Source organism: Myotis myotis, unplaced genomic scaffold (assembly GCF_014108235.1).
Source record: "Myotis myotis isolate mMyoMyo1 unplaced genomic scaffold, mMyoMyo1.p scaffold_m19_p_8, whole genome shotgun sequence".
Classification (NCBI taxonomy): domain Eukaryota; kingdom Metazoa; phylum Chordata; class Mammalia; order Chiroptera; family Vespertilionidae; genus Myotis; species Myotis myotis.
The window spans coordinates 51,410,363-51,432,197 of record NW_023416390.1 but is presented as its reverse complement, the minus strand read 5'-3'; the positions used below and the strand labels follow the sequence as shown (position 1 = coordinate 51,432,197).

At 37.5% G+C, this 21,835-nt stretch overlaps 1 protein-coding gene across 1 annotated transcript in view; it reads right to left on the bottom strand.

Moving 5' to 3' along the window:
- The window catches only part of SLC38A11 (solute carrier family 38 member 11), a 46,031-nt gene extending 25,144 nt beyond the window's left edge, over nucleotides 1-20,887 (bottom strand). Inside the window, exons 1-7 of the mRNA XM_036320583.1 lie at nucleotides 20,740-20,887; nucleotides 20,098-20,215; nucleotides 18,327-18,401; nucleotides 15,995-16,129; nucleotides 15,060-15,125; nucleotides 11,116-11,222; nucleotides 8,484-8,563 (exon numbers count right to left, since the gene is read on the bottom strand). Coding sequence (XP_036176476.1) covers nucleotides 8,484-8,563; nucleotides 11,116-11,222; nucleotides 15,060-15,125; nucleotides 15,995-16,129; nucleotides 18,327-18,401; nucleotides 20,098-20,215; nucleotides 20,740-20,778 — 620 coding nt within the window. The 5' untranslated portion in view covers nucleotides 20,779-20,887. The remainder of the gene's footprint in view (nucleotides 1-8,483; nucleotides 8,564-11,115; nucleotides 11,223-15,059; nucleotides 15,126-15,994; nucleotides 16,130-18,326; nucleotides 18,402-20,097; nucleotides 20,216-20,739) is intronic.
- Nucleotides 20,888-21,835: the final 948 nt, after the last annotated feature.

Sequence of the window (21,835 nt, the reverse complement as noted above, 5' to 3'; positions counted from 1 at the left end):
CCAGACTGCTTCCTCTCCTATCCTGGTTAGTAACTTAGAAAAATCTGGGGCCCTTCCTCTACATTTCAATACACCTGCTCATAACTCTATTAAGTAGTCTGCTGAGGTCACCTTCTATGTGTTTGTCCACCCCACCTTACCCCCAATAAGTTTTAAGAGTCCTGCAAAAAGGGATTGTTGCTTTATTGATCTTCCCAGTCCCAGTACCTGAAAAGTGACTAAAGCAAGGAAGCATTTAGTAAATGCTAATTGACTGAACAGACTCTTCCATTTCCTCGTTTTGGTGGTGAGCTCTGGACCATCTACCGGTCTGGTTATCCAAACAGAAAACTTTGGCATCACCCTCCTCTTTACTTCCTCTTCTCTTGTATCATGTCTTTCTACCCCCAATCTGTGCTCACCTCTGATGCAACATAAAAGCAAGATAGAGTTTTTGAGGACATTCTTAAGGGAGAAACCTTTATTTTTATTTGATAGTCCCCTAATCAATGGCAAAGTGTCCGTCCTCTCCATGTCCCTCTCCTAATGTGATCATCTTGAACTGATTCTGTCATTATATGCATCGTACCTCTTGGCCTCACACACTTCTGCCAACAATAGCTTCCAACCTCCTCCCACTCTCCTTTTCATCCAATTAATGCCAGCACATTTTAAGCAGCAGAGCACATATTGCATTATCTTGAAATTCTATTAAATAGTCTATGGAGATTACCTTCTATGTGCTTGTCCACCCCACCTGCCTGCCTGCCCAGCTTGTGTTAAGGACTCTTCCTCTGTTTCCATGGCACTTTCCTATAATTCTATTAAGTATTTTATTCAGATTATCTCTCTGGTATCTATTCTCCCCATCTACACACTACAGGTGTCTAAGGCCATGGATTTTTTTTCCCTTCATCTTCACAGTCCCAATACCTTTAAATCTATACCAGAGACCAGTATGTATTCTAACTGGCAATAACAAACAGGTTGTCAACCTCACTAAGGCAGCCATTTATAATCATATTAGTGATGGACCCTGGCCAAGTGTTGTGAGGTGGTTAGAGCATCAGCCCATGCACCAAAAGGTCTCAGGTTTGATTCCCAGTCAAGGGCACATTCTATTTGTTGCTTCATGTAGGCAAACTGGTAAAACTTACCAGTAGCTCTAACAGTGCTGCAAAACTTGGAGTCAAATGATATTTTAGCAATGAGTCAGCAAATTTTTCTAGTATGAAAATAACCTTAGGAAAATTTTCTTTGACAAGAGAATATTTTTGTATGAATTTTTTTTATTGATTAAGGTATTACATATGTGTCCTTATCCCCCATTGCCCACCCCCAACCCCCTTGTATGAAATTTTTATTGTCCCAAGGTAATTTTTATTTTTTCATTACTTCAAAAATTTGGTCAGTCAATCCTCAAGTTGAATCAACTAAAATCAGAAAAAAACATAGATTCATTCACTTATTCAACTGATCAACAGTTCTTTGCTGAATTCTAACTGTTAAGCCCTATGCTGAGTTAGGGATTCGGTGTGAAGTAAAACAAATGTGATCTCTGTTCTCACGGAGTTCACAATATGGTGAGAAATACATAAAATACACAACAAAACATACAAAAGATGAATAAAGATAATTTTACAAATAGCATTATTATTGTATTCCTATGTGTAAGTCCCTTCTCACGTCCTATGGTAAAATTCCAAATTTAACCAACCAAAGTATTCAAGTTCAGATCCTACTCCCGTCTACCACACTCTCAGATAATCCCATTTCAGAAAAAAATAGAGGGTGCTGCACATGGACATGCAAATTCCCTTTACTGGTCTTCAGAATGAAACCATATTTACCCTCCATACTCTTACTGTTTCAACAGGAAGAAGTATCCCAACTCCTCTCCAAGGATTACTCTATATTGTAAATTCCAACTTTTCAAGATCTCCTGGCTTGATCTATAACAAGTTCAATATCTTCTATGGTAAAAAAGATATTCTTTAGAGTTCTTACTCCCTCAAACCACTGTTTTGTCATGTCATTTGCATTTACTTATGCTCTTCACACACAAATAAGAAGGAGGAGGGAGAGGATCTGCAAAATGTACTTTCTTATCATTTTGCTTTCATCTTAATTCTCTCTCATCTGGCTTCTACCCATATTATTTGATTGAATCTCTGGAAGGTTACCAGTAACTTCCTGTCACCTGCAGTAGAAACCTGTGGTTTGCATCAGGCAGTGTCTGCTCCTGGCATCATTGCCTTGCTTTCCTTTGGGATCGTCCTCCCCCCACTCTTAGTCCATGTGGTTTAGTTTGGTTGACCTTATCCTTAGCATGTAGGGTAATCAAGTAATCTAAACATGAGCAACTCAAAGAGGCCATGATGATAGGGTTTGTGAGTGTCACAGGTCCTCAGTAGAGCCAAGCAGAACTGACACTGGAAGTAAAGTTGGCGATAATTTATAAAACAAAGCTCTTTCTTTTTATATGGACTTGAACTTGAATGGATGTAGGCTGAGACTGCTGCTGCCATCTTGTTACAATAAAGAGAAAGCCTGTCAGAAACTAGAGACATAACAGGAAGTGAAGCCAAGAGATTAAAAAAAAGAGATTAAATTATGCCTGATTTCATTGACTGAGCTCCTAAATTCCACCAAATCTCATAACAGAACTACCCTTCAACGTTACAGTAATGTGAGCAATAAATTCCCTTTTCTTCATTCAGTTAGGGTCTGTGGTTGTTGTCACTGGCAACAAAAAGAGCAATAATGTATACATTATCAAAACATTCCATTTAACAAAACGAATTATTCCATTTTTTCAAATATGCACTGTTCCTCTATCTTAACACATTTTTTTCTGATCCTTTCTTTAATTCCCTTTATTCCTTCTTATGTATAGGATTATATTGTAGAAGTTCAGGATTAGAATGGATAAGGGGTAGAGGAACTAATATGTGTTGAGGTCCTTGGGGAAGGCACATTTTATGAGTATTAATTCCTGGGGAAAGTGTAGCTGCATTTTTGGAATTATATTTGGGACACCAATCACACACAAAATTGTTTAAAATGCTGTAAAAGAGATGCCACATGAAGAAAAAATAGCTGTAAATATGGACTGCATACTATCATTTCTATTTTAAATATAAAGAATTGAATATTAACATAGCACAGAATGAAGGTTTTCATAGCAATGATGTCTCTGATCCTAGTTTAAAAAATAATGGGAGGACTGTGCTATTGCATTTTCATACTAGCACACTTTCTAGAAAGCAATTAAATTGCTTTGCTGCCTTAGTTCTTCGAAAACAAAAGGTTTGAAAATACAATAAACTGACCATTATTTCCAAAAAGAACTGAAAGTCATTGGACTGTGAGCTATTTGACATCATATCAAAAAGCAGAACTTATGGCCCTCTGAGTTATGAAAAAGGAAATTGAACTGTGTTTTATTTTTAAAACACAACCACTAAAAAGGCGTTTCCATAGTAACAAGGTCAATACCAGTAGCCATTACAGACCTTCCTCCTTTCTGATAGTGGGTTTAAAAATCTTTCAAATACCAATTTAAAAGCCCTACGAAAAAATCTAGTTTTTCTGATCATTCATCTGAACCAAGAATGAGGAAAAACACACATTGGATTACTGAATTTCTCATGTTTTATGGATTATGAGCATTTGTGGCTGTCATATTTTCAGAAAGAAGCCTGCCTGGCTAGCTGCTATGCCAGCCCCTGAACATGGGAGTTGATTAGCCTGATTGTAAAACTGGACAAACAGAAGTTGTTTGCAGTAGTATTCAAACAGAAATAAAAGGCGGCACAGTATTAGGAAACACACTTCTTTAACATCTAAATATTGAAAGAGTGAAGTAAATAACCACTGTTATTAGGAAAATTTCAAAGGCTCAGATAAAATAAGACATCACCACTAGAGGAAGCTAAGAAAGATGCAGGCCTCATTGTGGTTACGACAGAAATAAATAGCTCTGTGGCCATAAAATCAATTCATTAAGCCCAACCAGGAAGTGTCTTCTCCTTTCTCTTCCTTTGTATCGAGATATGCTGCCTTTATGATGATGATTTGTGATATATTTTACTGCTCTTTGTATTCAAAATAGTATCTCACATAACATTTTGTATATAAAAGATACTAAGAAAAAAGTAAGTGGAAAATGAATCCTGAAAAATAATGGCAGAAGAGTAACTAAAATAACATAAAATCTCCTGTCTATTTTTAGAAATGATGCATCAGTTGAAAGTGTGCTCATAATTTTAATCTCTTTAAACCAAGGGGCTCTAGATCCTTGTTCACAGATTCATAACTGTTAAATAATGAACCTAATCGCCTGGTCACTGCGCAGATCCCTCAGAATCTCTGCAGTTAGGGATCTGACATCAGTATTTTGAAAAGCTGCTCAGCTCAGGTAATTCTAATGAGTAGCCAGAGTTGAAAAATCATTGCTTTAAATGGTTTTCCTGAAGGTCAATTAATGAATAATTTATTTTCCTTCAATTTTTAAGGACTTGTTTTTTCTCCTCAATATTGTAACACAGTGCTATACCAAATCGATAAGACCTTTTATTATATCCTACTGATTTATTCTTTAGAATCACTTTTCATAATAAAACCTTCAATGAAAATAGTTGGCTTATACAATTGAAAAATTAAGCCAAAAATTATTACTTGAATTTTGTGTTCAATATATTTCTTAGCTCTTTGTTGCTGTGCAATCAATTTTTGAAAATCAGAACTGAATACAGTCCAACATAATAGATGCTAAGTAAATATCAGTAGAATTTAATATATGCTTTTGGGTTTTTATGCTTTCCTTTCCTGGGCCTGTATTGCCTTTTACACCCTTATCTATCTGGAAAAGTTCAGATTCATCTTTCAAAACATGCAGATCATGCTTCTCTTCCTCCAGGAAGCCCTCCCTGATTCAGACAGACTATTAAGCACTCTCTTCTGTGGCACTGCCACTACCCCTCGTTTATGCTTCTATTTTGCACTCCTACTATACTGTCATTTCTTTTTCTTTTTAAAAATATGTCCCTTCTCTATAACTGATTGTGAACAACTTGCAGCAGGTGCTGACTTATGCCTCTCTGCTTTTTTTCTCTCAGGGCACACACACCAAAATAGGCAGGAACAATAGGCATTCTGAGTTTACTATATGAAAGAATAAGTGGCCACATTGAAGTGAGCCAGGTGCATTTCAAAAACTCTATTGTGATGGACTGAACTGTCTCCCCCAACAATGTTCAAGTGCTAACCTCCAGTGAGATGGTGTCTGGAGAGGGGTACTTTGGGAGACAATTAGGTTTAGATGAGGTCATGAGGGCTGGGCACTCTTGATGGGATCAGTGGTCTTATAAGAGGAGACACCAGAGAGCTTGCTTTCTGCACATGAAAACACAGCAAGAAGACCAGAAAGAGATTTCTCACCAGAATCCGACCACACTGGCAGACTCCAGACTATCCTATCTAATAATAGACAAGCATGGTAATTAACTGTAACTTCGCTACCCTTCCCATTGGCTAATCAGGGTGATATGCAAATTAACTGCCAACAAAGATGGAGGTTAACCGCCAACAAAGATGGCGGTTAATTTGCATACATAGGTGCAATGATGGGAGGCCATAGGGGAAGGATGGTAATTGGAAACACAGACGGCAGGCAAGAGCCGGGAGGCACTGCCCCTGACCCTGGATCGGAGAACCGGCCGCCTTTGCCCGCCCCCCTGCTGGTGATCAGAGAAGCTGAGGGGGGCAGGGAAGAAGCAAGTGCCTGGAGATCCTACAGCAGGAAAAGGCAGCCTGCAGCCAGCCCCCCTGTGCACCTGCCTGCCCATGGGATCGCCAATGCGATCCCACAGCAGGAAAGGGGGGGCCTGCAGCCAGCCTCCATGTGCGACTGCCCATGGGATCGCCGCAGCGATCACAGAGCAGGAAAGGGCATAGCAGGAAAGAGCGGCCTGTAGCCAGCCCCAGTGTGCGCCTGTCCCTGGGTCACCACGGCGATCCCATATCAGGAAAGGGGGGCCTGCAGCCATCCCCTGTGTGTGCCTGCCCCTGGGTTGCCGCTGTGATCCCCGAGCAGGAAAGAGTGGCCTCTAGCTAGCCCCTGTGTGCGCCTGCCCATGGGATCGCCCCGGAGATCATGGAGCAGGAAAGGGCAGCCTGCAGCCAGTCCCCCTGTGTGCCTGCCAGTGGGTTGCTGCAGCGATCCCACAGCAGGAAAGGGGGGCCTGCAGCCAGCCCCTGTGTGCACCTGCCTGCCCATGGGCTTGCCGATGCGATCCCACAGCAGGAAAGGGGGGCCTGCAGCCAGCCCCTGTGTATGCCTGCCCCTGGGTTGCTGCTGTGATCCCTGAGCAGGAAAGAGCAGCTTCTAGCCAGCCCCCCTGTGCGCCTGCCCATGGGATCGCCCCGGAGATCATGGAGCAGGAAAGGGTGGCCTGCAGCCAGCCCCGTGTGCACCTGCCCCTGGGTCGCCGCTGCAATCCCAGAGCAGGATAGGGTGGCCTGCAGCCAGCCCCCCTGTGCGCCTGTCTCTAGGTCGCCCTGGCAATCCCACAGTAGGAAAGGGCGCCCCACCCTGGCCACAGCTCAAGGGAGAGTACAACATGCAGTGGAGGCCAGGAGCCTGAGAGATCAACAGAGAGGGGCGCCTGCTCCAAGCCTCCAGGGTGTGGCTGGGGGCAGGCCCCCAGCAGACACACACACACACACACACACACACACTCACACACACACACACACACACACACACATACACACACGGGACGCCTGCACCGAGCCTCTACTGCCAGACTGTGGCCATCAGTAGGACATCCACTGAGGGCTCCCGGTCTGAGGGGCAGGCTTGGCTGAGGGAACCCCATCTCCCAGTGCACGAATTTCGTGCACTGGGCCTCTAGTCCTATATAATAAAAGGCTAATATGAAAATTGACCAAACGGTGGAATGACTGGTCACTATGATGCGCACTGATCACCAGGGGGCAGATGTTCAATGCAGGAGCTGCCTCTGATGGTCAGCATGCTCCCACAGGGGGAGCACTGCTCATCCATAAGCCCTGAGCTGGGCTCATGACTGGCGAGCGCAGCAGCAGTGGCAGGAGCCTCTCCCACCTCTGCAGCATCCACCCAGTGCTCCCGGACTGCTAGAGGGCGCAGGCAGGGCTGAGGGACCTCCTCCACCCCTTGGGAGAATGAATTTTGTGCACAGGGCGTTTAGTGAGAAAATAAATGTCTGTTGTTTAAGTCACCCACCTATAGTATTTTGTTCCAGCAACCCAAGCTGACTAATACAATTATGAGCTGAGATTAAGTTGTTTGAAGAGAACATTAACATAAACATCATAGATAATTACACATTTCCCTTTTATTTAAGTCTTTAAAAATTTAAGTGTTTGCTTTTACAAAGGAAAGGCCATATCAAATGCAGTTAGATGAGATAATTCATATTTTCTTCCCAATAAATGTGAGGCATCATTTTTGGTATTTACCTGACAGCATCGAGTAACAAATGAAGTGATTTTTGTATAAGAACAGTTAATCAATAGAAAAAAAGTAAGCTACCTTGGGGACCACATTATTAATTGTAGCTATTCACCAGGCTTTCTTTTGTTCCCTCTCTCACAGGTCACATTCTTTGAAGATCCAGCCTGTAATTATGTCTTAAATTAATTTCATTTTGTCTTATTTGGGATAGTGAAAATATTTAACATCATGGAAACTCCATAATGTATTATTTATTTATTCAACAAATACTTATTGTACATTATGGGAATCTAATTTTGCATTTAAAGCCAATTTAGTTAGTTTCATTCCAGCATTCTCTTGGGACTATGGATATGAACTACTCAGTCCTTATCTGGTGAATCTATTCTACAACCAAATAATAAAACTGTGCTGTTTAGATCAGCAGTACCCACACTTTGAATTTCATGGATGAGTAAATAAAATTTGGGAAACTGACACCAAGTTGCCAACATTTATTGGGCCAACTATTAACAGTAAAAACAAATACTACTATCATCTCTCACTATTAGTTCACGAATGACAAAGCATTTTAACATAACATAATTAAAGAATATAATCTTAGTAGAGAGTAAAGGGTGGCTTTCAATGTGACTACATTTTGTTTAGTGGCCAAAAGCATCCACAATATTCTTTATTCCTCTCATTTCAACTAGATTGATGAAATTTGTTAAGAACAAGTCTATCTCTGAGGTATATATAGAAATTTCTATCATCTACCACTTTTCCTCCTGAGTGCTCTATCTAGATCCTATTTCTCACCATTCTCATCAGCCATGCAGAGTCCAAGGTAAACATGCATGCCTACCTACATGTAATTATTTTCTCTTATTTTTGCAAATAATAAAGAAAGAAAAATGATGCTTCTGGTACCACTATTACTTTACATTCAGGATTTATGCCAAATAAATATCTATGTGAAGGTCATAAATCAAAGACCAATAAATATAGCAATAAAACTTACATGTGTGGACTCAATGAAATTACCCTGGCCATTGCAATCCCAAGAATCACAGTTGTTAAAACTGTGGAAATAAGGGAGATCTGTAAAAGAAAATGTAAAGATACCATTAGTTGTTTCATAGAGCAGTGTGTGTGCCGCGATAATATTTAAAAATGCAATACCCGACTATTTAGTCAGGGGCACTGACCTCTTTTCCCCTACATTGTCAAATAAAAAAATGACAACAGCCAACACAACAATAGCCATATGGTGTGAATGCATCAATATGCCTATTTCTTTTGTCATATCAGAAAAAAATATATAAGATTTTTTTGGTGTGCCACAGAATTTTAGTAATTAGGTTATATGTGCCATGAGATTAAAAAAGTTGAAAATCGCTGGTATAGGAATTATTTTATTGAAAGTAATAGGTATTTCTCTTTTTACTTGAGTAAATATATGCCCAGTTTCAAATACAATAATTTAATGGTTTATTCTTATAGATTGGGTTGATAATTTCAAGTACATAACTTTTTATCAGATCATAGTCTGTTTTTTTTCCACTTAAGTAGGAGAGCAAGTATCATATATGACTGTTGTAATCTTGCAAGATGGCTTTACATGATTTTAGTGGCTTCCTGTGTGGAATACAAAATTGATGATTTTCTTTTATGAAAGTGAAAGTATGTTTATTTTTCTTCAGGCCCTATTTTAGTGTTGACTTATGCTTTTTTACTATCTATAGTTGCTCCTTCTGCTTGTCTTTATCTTACCCTCACCCTTCCAACCCAGCAATCCCCTCCCACATTTTTGGGGTGCCTTTGATGTTTCCTTTTTGTTCTCTAGTTTTAGTTGTTTGCCTTTGTGATCTTGCCATTTGGTCTGTATTTCTAAGTCTTCTTTGCTTCTTCCTTTCTCTTTGGTCACTATTTCAACTGGTTACAATATAAACTGATCTGTGTATGTATATGTTCTACACACTCATTACATTAGATCTATATTTAATCTCTTAGTTTTTATGGATAAACACATTTTTAGACTTCCTTCTCTGATAAGATAAATATAAGACAAACTTTATTTCATTTCATTTAATGGTTGTTAACCTTGTTTTCTGTGTTGTTAGTTTTTAACTAGAAGGAAAGTTCTATTATGAGCCCTCTGATCTACTGAGGAACAGAAATATTAAGTAACATTCCCAAGGTCACACAGCAAGAAAGTGGCAAAGGAGAAACTCAAATGCAAGAATCCTGACTCCAGATCATGGCTTCTAACTACCCTGATTTACTCATTAGGAAATTTATTTAGATATTCCAATATGACACTTTGAAGGGGCATTTAGGAGAAAATGTTTAGGTAACAATATGATAGAGTATTAGCAGCCTTCTGTTCATGAATTCCTTATCTTCTGCTCTGTGAAGGCAACATTTATGTTTACATAGAACATTTGAATAGAAAATAGTTGAGCCATTTCAGATATTTTACCATAAAAAGCCCACTTTGATATACCCTTGTTTATCTCCAGATGACTGTTAGGGAAGGCAGGCAGAATAGTCAGAATACTCAGGTATCATTTCCATTCTCAACTCTACCTGAAAAGAGGGACTTCTTAACTGTGGACACACATCAAACATCACAGTAAAAAGTAAAATTCAATCAGCTGTTGGATTTTTCAAAGCAGAATACAAAAACATATGTATAATTCTTTTTAAAAATGTTTCATTGCAATGCTTGGCATCATGTAGGTACAGCATCAATAATATTTTGGGTAAAATACAAACATCCTTGACAGTAAGGAAATAAAATATAACCAGATAAAGGCTACTCTATGTTGATGGGCATATGCAGAAAATCGAATAATTATGTGATTGGCCTCATTAGAAAGAAATCAGCATTTGTCTTCAGCAATACAAATCATAAATATTGACTAAATTCTCAACAATTAATCAATCAACACATTGACATGCAATGAATGAAAAAATAGGCACAACAGACATTGTAATTTATAAACAAAATTTTAAGCCAATAAAGTGATTCATCCCTATTTCTAAATTGTTTACTTTTAAATTAACTTACTGTCTATAAAAACAATAAAACTTTTTTGGAAATTAAACTTGGTTTAAGTATAGCTCTTTGTATTTTCTAAATGTAAAGGGTGGCTGCCTGACATCAGTTAGAGTATCTACCTCACAAAGGAAAAAGGGCCTAACCGGCGTGGCTCAGAGTTTGAATGTCAACCTATGAACCAGGAGGTCACGGTTTGATTCCCAGTCAGGGCACATGCCTCGGTTGCAGGCTTGATCCCCATTGGGGGGGAGTGCAGGAGGCAGCCAAACAATGATTAGCTCTCATCATTGATGTTCCTATCTCTCTCTCTCCCTTTCCCTTCCTCTCTGAAATCAATAAAAATATATTATTAAAAATAAAATAAAAAGGAAAGGCATATTTAGTTCACACTCATCAACTATTTAACCTCCCATTCCCCAAAGTAAGCTAAAGACTCAACCATAGTTTACTGTAGCACAATTATAATTAAACTAAAAGAAACTGAAGATAAATACTGTAAATAAGAACTTAGCCATACAGAGAGCAGTTGGACAAAATTAATGCAAATTAGGAAGTACATTTCTGTGCTAACTTAAAATGTAAAAATTACCTTTCCAAGCTTTGCTATGTCTCGGTACAAGGACAAAGGCAGAGTAAAGACAATCGTGGAAAGCACAATAATGAAGTGGCGACCAATAAACAAGTTTTCAGGATCAACTAAAACACAAATTTTATGAAGTGTTTATAGGTCTGCGTAACATACCAGTGACACAGTAAATATTGAATTATCAAATGACTTTAATATTAAATAATATCTAAAAGAGAAAGTTTTGAGAATAAATATGCTCCATAAAACCATGTAAAACTAGAAATAATACATGAAAGTACAAATACAAAATAACTTAAGGATAAACCTATAGTTCAAATAATGTTAAAATGTTTTACATTTAAATATTTTCATAGCCTCCTAGTCAGTTTCCTTGTTTCTACCTTTTTTTGTCTCCTTAGAGTACACTGTAGTCTTAACCTGGACACTACAGAGATCTTTTCCAAAAGCAAAAAAACATTATGTCACTCCTTGTCCAAAGCCCTCTAATGGCCAAACTGTACATTCAGAAAATAAGCTACACAGGGACAAGGCATATTCTGAGGCTTTTGGTTTTTAATCCTCAAAGATATATACATTTACTGATTTTTTAGTGAGAGAGAGAGACAGACAGAGACATTGATGTGAGAAACATTGATCAGCTGCCTCCCGTATATACCTAGACCAGGGATTGAACCCAAAATCTAGGTATGTGCCCTGACCAGGGATCGAACCCCAGGACAATGCTCCAACCAACTGACCAACCCAGCCAGAGCTATTCTGAAGCTTTAAAAAATATTTTTCTGTATTTCAAAGAAACTTGAACAGTAAAACTTTAACAAAGTTTTAGAAATAAATATTTAGGTAAAAATATTCACTAGATACTTTTTCCTTTTGTTGAAAGAAGTATTTTCCTTGAAGGAAAACAGAGAGAAGCAACCTGAATAGAGAAGTAAGTCAGAGGGAAACTGCTGAAACCTAGTATACAATGTCTTAGACTCTAGAGCAGCGGTTCTCAACCTGTGGGCCGTGATCCTTTCACAGGAGTCACCTAAGACCATCGGAAAACACATATATAATTACATATTGTTTTTGTGATTAATCACTATTCTTTAATTATGTTCAATTTGTAACAATGAAAATACATCCTGCATATCAGATATTTGCATTACGATTCATAACAGTAGCAAAATTACAGTTATGAAATAGCAACGAAAATAATTTTATGGTTGGGGGTCACTACAACATGAGGAACTGTATCAAAGGGTCACAGCATTAGGAAAGTTGAGAACCACTGAGAGAGAGAGAGAGAGAGAGAGAGAGATTGAGAGAGAGGATGTGTGTGTTTGTGTGTGTGTGTCTATCATCAAATACCCCCAAAATTGTAAACATAAATTAAAACATACTTACAAGGATTTATATATATTTTAAAGCTGTGCTAATCACAGTACTGTATTTGCTTCAGGAGCTCTATATCTATTCCAATGAAGACACCATTGTTTTAATTTTTTAACTCATATTGAATTCCTTCAGAGATCATGTAGTTATATTTTTTAAATATCCTTAGTGGTACCAAGTCTTTGTGTGTTTAATTCTGTGAAGTTTAAAGTCTGTAGAAGCCAAATCTGTCAAATAAGTGTGTGTGATTTTAAAAAAAATAAAAAAGAAGCTATTAGTCTGAAAAGTGGGACTAATTTTCTAATATGGCTAATTAACTAAAAGAAAGTTCCAAGATAGGAATTTCAAAATGGCATAAATTTCACACAAACACACACACACTCACACACTCACACATGAATGGAAAAATTAATCATGAGTATTTAACTCAGCCACAGCTAACAATCATCATAAACTTGTGAATTAAAACAATAAAAGTTTAAGTCCCCAAAACCCTGAATGTAAATATTTACATATTTCTGGTGAACATAATTTGAATTAAATTATTTGTATATCTGTTTCTATTTACCCCTTCAAACTGCTTCCCCTATGATATATTTAGTAGAAGATACATTTTCTTTACTGGGAAAATTCTAAGGCCTAGAAAAACACTAAAATAGACTGCTATGAACAGCCTGAAGGAGCTTAGTAACAGGATCTCTATTCATGTAAAGGACATTTTTCACTAATGATCCAATGATGAGATCTATTACCTCTACTGATCTTTTAACAAAAATGCACCCAAATACGCATTCTAAATGTTTTAACAATAGTAGGGAGTACTGAACATTGTAATATTTCAAAAATTTTAAAATCAAAGACATACTATTTCTTACAGCAATGTTTCTCATTGTATCATGATCCAAGAATTTAGTTATCTGGAAAAGGTATAAGCAATTGCCCACTTGTCAGTCTAAGACATTGGTGATCTATTTCAGAAGAAAAAAATACTAAGGATTTTATCTACTTCTAAAAATACTTTGGCATCATATTAATCTTTATAAAATAATCATACATTACAAAACAACATTCAATGATGTAAAGAAACTGTGACAAGAATAAAAGTGTGTTCTTTGCTATGTAACCTATGTTTTAAAAGTAATTTTTAATGTTTTATAAAATTAATAACCAGGAATGGGTTTCAAAGGGAACTTTAGCTTGTCTATGATGTTTTATTTATTTATTTTAAAAATATATTTTTATTGATTTCAGAGAGGAACTGAGAGGGAGAGAGAGATAGAAACATCAATGATGAGAGAGAATCATTGATTGGCTGCCTCCTGCATGCCCCCTACTGGAGATCAAGCCCGCAACCCAGGCATGTGCCCTTGACTAGAATCGAACTCAGGACCCTTCAGTTTGCAGGCTGACACTCCATCCACTGAGCCAAACCGGTGAGGGCTGGGTTTTGTTTTGTATGTCTTTTAGAATGAGTGTCTCAAGTACTAAGAGGACAGGCATTATGGCATCAATCTCAGCTACAATAACAACTATAGAGTTAGGTCACAATAAAATGGGGATTATGTGGCTTGGATGAGAAGCTCTTCAAAGCACAAAGACTCTGAATTATGCAAATAGTCATAATAGAATGAAAGGTTGAACAGGGAGGGGGCTGTGTCACATGGCAAAAAGGTCCACTTGATATTCATAGCTGCTTTTTCATAATCACCCCAAATTGGAAACAACCCAAATGTCCCTCAATTATGTGACAAACTGTTATTCATTCATACAATGGAATACTCCCCAGCATTTTTTTTTAAGAGCAAACTACTATATACCAAAAGTCATGGCTGAAATTCAAATGCACTATGCTAAGTGAAAGAAGCTAGTCTCAAAAGGCTACATACTATATGATGCCATTGGTTTGGCCTTCTGGGAAAAACAAAACTAGACAGAGAAATCAGATTTCAGTGGTTGCCAGGGGCTAGAGATGAGGGAGGGTTTGACTAAGCATAGAAATAAAGAAAATTTGGATATTATGGAATTGTTCTGTATTTACATTGTGGCTATTGCTATATGACTACATGCATTTGTCAAAACTAACAAGACTATCCAATAAAAAGGGTTAATTTTACTATATTAAGTTACATATTAATAGAAGTCATGGGGGAAAAGATCGCTTGCTTATCTAAGAAATGATGTAGTAAAAATAGTACATGAGAAAATATTACTAACAGATGGGATTTGTAGCATAAGATATTTCAAATATACAGTATTCTAAGTATAGTAATAATATTTATTATCATAATATTTACTATTAGTTATAATACATATTACTGTTAATTCTTACTACTATGCTAGGTATAGTTTAATAGTGATAATATTTCTGAGTATAGCAATAATAGTAATAACATTTTTAAATAGCTAAATAAGAATTACACTGTATGTAAAGGTAGATTAATACTTTAGGATCAGGATGGATCATAAATATTGCCAGATATTTGAGGTCCTCCAGCTCTTGAACTTGCAAATATTTTACTTATAAGCTATTATGAACCACATTAACTATATATAATAAATATATTACTTACCTCCTGGGATTCTTTGGAAAACTTTGCTCAAAGTGTCTCCAGTTATTATGTTGTAACTTATCATGGCTAAATACATAATTAAAATAATACAGTTACCAACAATTTTCATATTGAATATTTTGAAAATAATCAGTTACTACTTCACAAGTATTTGTATAATCCTACTACTTTCAAATATCAATTTTGATTACCAACATGTACAACTTAAAAATAACTAGACAATAGATTTTTGGGAGATTATCAATTTGTATTAAAAATATTTTCACTTAATCATTTTTAAATAATGGTGAGTCATTTAAAATGTGACTTACTTGTCATTAAAATTCAGTTTCCAAATCATTTTTCAGGAACACATGTATTGCTCAAAGTGAGTATTAATAACAGAAAATTGTAAGGGCTCCAAAATATCTCCTCATTTAAAAAGTAAGATTTTTGAGAAATATGTTCTTAGTTTTTGATGGAGACTTAAGAAACTACTGGTTTAAATAATAGCTTCTGTATTACTATTACAATTTGGCCATTGTTGAATGTTAACATTTTACTTAATAAGTGCTAGGTGACATTTTCACCATTATGGTACATGACTTCCATAAATCCTTAGGTTTTCAAATTGTATTTCAGCCTTAGAAGAAATCTATTGTTCCTCTCACTCACTTTTAATCCCAGATCATTCTATTTTTCACAAAACTAGGGAAGCACAAGCACTAACCTAATGAAAATTACTCTCATTTTTTGTCAATAAAATACTCAGAAAACCAACCAAAAGGACCAGGAAATAAGTAGAAATGGCTAAAGAAGTAAATGCTTAATTTGGAATATATTTCAATGACTGGTACTCTTTAATGACTAAGCAATGACTATTAAAACTATTTTACTCAGAAATAAAAGTATGTTTATGCAAATAAGTAGAATATGTATCTTCACATTCATCTTACCTATAAAAGGATACAAAAACTGTAGAACAGAGAGGAGGAGATACCCTGGAAAGCCAAAGGTTTTATTGACCAAAGACTGGTAAGTGTCTGTTCCAGAGAGAGTCCCTCCTTTTATCAACAAAACAAGGGAAAAGTCTGTGGCAAAAATAACAAACAAATGTCAGATTATATTTAATACAAAGGTTTTTTATGTTTTTGACTTAAATAAAAAGAAATTTTTTAAAAAGTTTAATTTCATGCTACAGTAAATTAGTAGAGCAAGCCTTACTTTCTTTTCATTATATATTACTTTTCATGAAATGGTACTGTTTCCAGTTATGTATTTTTCAATCAAGATACCAGTATACTTAACACATCTATGCAATGAACTGGACAGACTAGAGTCAAGCATTAGTTTTTCATTTTACTTCCTAATTAACCAATGCAAAGACTATTATGATGTGGCTCAATCATCTATGCAATAGAATGTAGATAATCAAATATTTCATAGGCATTCAACATCTGAAGACTGAGAATGAAAAATGCTGTGAGCATACATAAAAAATAGATTATGAGACTCAGATCATTTGTTTTATAATAAAGTACAACTAGTAACTCTATTTTATAGTTATTATGGTTAAAGCACTCTAAGAATTTTTGAAATTTATAATTTAAAGATTTAAGTTTCAATGTGAGAGTTGAATATTATATAAATAAAAGTTAATTTTTTCCCCATTTTACTCAATGAACTATTCCTTCTCCTTAAGTATTGAATTCTTAGGTGATCTATATATTTTAATTTATTTAATGTGTGTAAATATTTACAGTGCACTTAAATAGACCATGGTTATTATGCCTGGGTGAAAATTAATTATTTGTCAGTGCTGATTGACTGGGAAGCAGGAAATTAGAAATGATAAGGGTAAATCCTTAAATGAGGTATTTTTTTATTGTGTGATAAATGCTTGTATGAATAGGTTGCAATTTTTAAACACCAGCAACTCTGAATGTTATGGATCCCATTACTAAGTTACAAATTAAGCTACAAATTAAGAACTATCTAAGCTAAAAGCAGCTCAGGTTTTGGGTGGTGAGGAGACGGCAGGAGGAAGGAGGCCAGTGCCTTCGCAGCCCTGACCATGGTGTCTACTTCATGCTTTACTCTCTCTTTTTCAGCCTGAGAAAATGAGCAGTTACAGGCTGGGCTTGGAAGCTTGAGAGTTTATGGTAGATAATATCTTGGTAGGGTCTCCGGAGCAGAGCTGAGATAGAGATTCTTGGGCAATTGAGGGAGTGCTCCCAGGAGAAGGTGAGTGAGAGGACAGGGCAAGGGAAAGGGCTAAGCAAGGATGAGGTCCCAGGTGGAGACCAGCTATGCTCTGGAGCTCAAGTGCACCACACATCGGTTCCTTCCTGGAGGCAAGTTCCTATATCATCAGTCAGTCATTGGCTGGAGGCTGTGGGGACATGGCAGCTGGGGGTCGTAACCTCATCAAGGAAGGCGGTGCCACTGAGGCTCAGGTCACCACTCTGGAGAAGGGAACACTGAGGTGTTTTGCATTATCTGGTAAAAAAGGATCAGGGTGGCTACACATAGCGGCCACCATAGCAGCAACCACAGCAGATGGTTTCTGTGATGGCTGCCTCTTTCACAGTGATCCTAAGGAAGAGGAACGACCCTGTATTTGTCATGACGTGAGCTGATGGTATGACAAGGCAGAGAGGAGGACAACAGGAAGAGGAGCTGATTACAAGTGTATAGTCTGCACTTAGAGGGGGGAGTGGCAAAACGTGGGTGTGAATGAACATGGTACGTGAAAAAGGGGAAGCAGAAGAGAAGTAGTAAAAAGCACCCAGTTGCTGCACTTAAAGACAGGGGCTGGTGGGGAGCCTGAGCAGGCGTGGGGAAGGTGGGAATACCAGGGCTTTCAGTTCCACCTGCACAGACGTAGCTGGAAAAGGCCGCTCATTCTTGTGCACCTGCCCATGGTCACTGTGGGAAAGGAGGTCCTGATGAGGACACTTTCAGGGCATGGCTGACTTGGCTTTAGTCAGCCTTTAAAATGACTTTCCCACCTACCACTTTCTGCATAAAGTGAAAGGCACATGAAAAGGATTTAGGCTTGGTAATATATAATGCTTTTCTAATCTGTTCAGAGGATTAGCAAGAAAAGTAAATCTCCTCAGACGTAATGTTTAAATTCTTTAGGATTCTTTGATCCAGTAAAATCAATTACTGTACTGTGTGTGTGTGTGTGTGTGTGTGTGTGTGTGCGTGTGTGCGTGTGTGTGTGTGTAAAATAGTCCTTGTGCAATTTAAGTTGCAGGAACTAGCAACTATACAGTATTTTACCTGTAATATATGAAACCCAGAATAAAAGCAATATTCCCAGAGGAAAGCCAGCTTGCTTCATTGAATATGGCAATCCTGAAAAAACACACAAAATGCCCCACCCATCATATTAATAAAACATATAGAAATACACAAGTTTTCTCCAATTCCTGCATATAATAGGCTAAGTAAACTGACATAGTTATAGGACATAATTATAAACAATGCATATGACTACTAAATTTAAACAATAATATATTAATACTTATTTCAGAATAAAATGTTTTAAATTAAGGACATGTCAAGAGAACAAGTTTATAAGGTGATGACATAAGAATAAGAAAGAAGCAAATGAAAAATAGATGTCAGTTCACACAAATAATGTTCACCTCAGAGTGAAGGAATCATATGATCTAGAATATGGAGAGTAAAGACCCAAAGCTTTCTTCTCTGGGAAAACAGAGGATAAAAAGAGCACAGAAGGGTGATGGGATTTAAGGAGTCAAAATGGGCAACCATGTAAGAAAAGGAGAGAAAAATGAGAAGGCCAAAATATTTTAATAAAGCTGAAGGGGACAATACAAAATATTTTCTTATGAATTGCTTGGGAAATGAACAATAAAGTATTTAAAGTAAAATATATTCAAAATATGCCCACCCAGAAATTTTACTTTCTGAAATATTTTTCTTTTAAAAAGTCTGCTGAACAGATTAAGAGGCATTTTAAATGTTGCTGACATGGATCAGCATAAAATGTTCACATCAGGAATTAAGTCTGGAATTCTGCCAAGTAGAGCTGCCCACTCATCTGTGGTACATGGAGGCAAAATTTCAAATAAGTCTTTAACTCTGTGTCACTACTCTGCTTCAGCTTTCTCCACTTGATGTACCATTTGAAAAGGAAATTATCTATATATTGGGACAATATAGATAAAATTAAAACATTAAATTATGAAGGGTAACTATTCAATGATGACTGTGATTAAAATGTCAAAACTTTACAGGAGAAAAGAATATTCTCAATGAGTAGTGCAGGGTTTAATTTTGTCCCAACTTTTTCTTAAATTGGATATTTTCAAATAACAAAAAGAATAGCAAGTATGAAAAAAATAACTACCTTTATTAATATAATACCATGAACTTAATTTTGTCATAACTTTCCCCTTGCTTCAAATTGAGAAAATATGAGCTGATCATTTCTTTCCATTATGATTTGGCTCCTTTGTTTAAAAAATCATATGCACTTTTGTTTAACCAATTTCTATTTATTTAGTAAATGATATTTAACATTGATATAAATTCATAAGTTTGTGCTTTAAATTTAACACTATGTAGATGGGATTGTTATGTTTTCACATTAAATTTTTGTACCTCCAATATTTCCAAATATTGAGGTCTCACACCTCAAGAAGGTCATAGAAAGGTGATTCAAGTAATGATGGACACTTCAGGAAGAGGGAAAAAATAAATTAGGTCACATTATCAATAACCAGGCCGCCTATGAAAAATTTTCAGCATCTCTCATATGATGCTCCCCCTAACCTAACCCATGTGGAGGATGTTCTCAAACTTAGAAAAAGTGTGGATCACCACCCAACCTTCAGGGAAAAGGGAACTTACGTAATGCCCATTGTTACACTGGAAAAAAAATGGAAGACTTTTATGAAAGAAAATTACCAACTTATTTAAGATCTTTACTTTAAAAATTCAATAAACACCAGCAACATAATAAGAGTCTTAAATTTGGCCTTTTCACATAAAACCAAAAAGACAACAACAAAGCAACACTTACCTATTATACCAGATCCTATAATAGAGTTGACAACGTTAAAAACAGCAGCAGACTGGCGGCAAGTTTTCCCTTTGTGCTCATGTTCAGAAACGAGGGTTTCTTTGTCAGCTAGGTCTCTCTATTTAAACATATAAAATGGCCAATAATTATAAAATTAAACAAACATTTACTAGTTCGAAAGACAGAAACGTGTCAGACAAATATGCAACGTAGGAGACTAACGATAGCAGTAATGATGATAACATCAATCATGATGAGGAAATAATGAAGATAATTATAAATAGTAATAATAATGGCTAGTAGCTCAACAGAGCTTTGTAAATAAACTCCATCCTAAAATGTCCTGATTACAGCTTCACCAAGTTCAAGGACTGCTACATGGGACCCCATAAAGGATCTGTTAGGGAGCCAATGATGTGATTTTATGAAACTAAAGGGGTTACATTAAAAGTGCCTGCGAAGAAAAAGAAAAAAAAGAAAAAGAAAGAAAACAAACAAGTCAAATCAAGGCAAAACTTTTTCTCCTGGAGAACTTCCCGTGGTGCTAACGCCAGACCCAATGCAGGTAAGCTGACCTCCGTTGCAGGTGAATGAATCTTGCGGGGACTTGGCTTCAGAACCTGTCCCAGCCTCCAGCGTTACCTGTGGCGGGATGATGGGCTGCTGCCCCTGGTAGCCCATGGCAGCAGCGGGTCCTTAGCAGGTGGAAGGTGAGTGGTCCTGGGTGCCCCACTCTAGCCGCACCTGCCTCCTCCGAGACCTCTCGCATCCGGGGTCCGCGGCGGGAAACCTCCGCCAGGCCCGCGGTTCCTCCGGCCCCACCCCGCCCCTCCCGCCGCCGCTGGCTGCAGCCCGCAGCTCACTCGGCTGGCTCAGCCCCGGGTGATTTCCCTGAAGGACTAGTGCAGTTAAAAGCACCTTCCTCCTCCTGCAGGGAAGCCAGCAGATGTTTCTGATCTGGGCAGCCCTCTTTCCTCCCTCTCCCACCCCAGCTCCAGCTGCAAAGTATAGTTGGTTCTGCCCCCGGTGCCTGTCCAGCGTGTACAGTTACGGTGGCCTCATTTTAGTCCACCCCCAAGTTAGCAGCTCCTTAGCTGGACTGAAGCCCAGGTAAGGCCGCAGTAGCGCCCTCACCCTCAGTATCTTTTCCATTACCTCCTCCTCCCCATACCACTTCTATGGCAAATGTGACGGATGAAAACGCAGGCTTTTTCATTTAAGTGGAAAACAAACAACTTTCCTAGAGTTTTAACGAACTCGATTACTGACCATGCTTTGGTTAAATATCTCCTGTGACTTTTCAGGAAAGGAGACTTGAAGAGGGGAAAGGAAGATGGATTGGTAGCATTCAAGGAGTGAACTTTAAAGGGGGTGGTTTGTAAGGTGATGGGAAAAGGAAGACACCTGAGCTAGAAAAAAGTCTTAAAAATGTCCATTTATTCACCCTTTTATGTTACAGATGAGGAAAAGGCCCAGCAAATATTCAATCACACAGAGGATACATAGAGAGCAGTTTCAGGGACAGTAAGAGTGGTAATGTAATATGACTACTTATCAAAGAATTAAGGAGGTTCTTGTTCCTAGACATTTATTTATAATTATGAGGCATTTTAAAAACATGGAAAATCTAAGAGAATTCTAAAGCATCCTATACTCTCTGCCATCAAATTAACAATCACTAACATCTCATCATATTTTTTTTCAAATTGCAAAAATAAACATTTAATGTCACAATAGA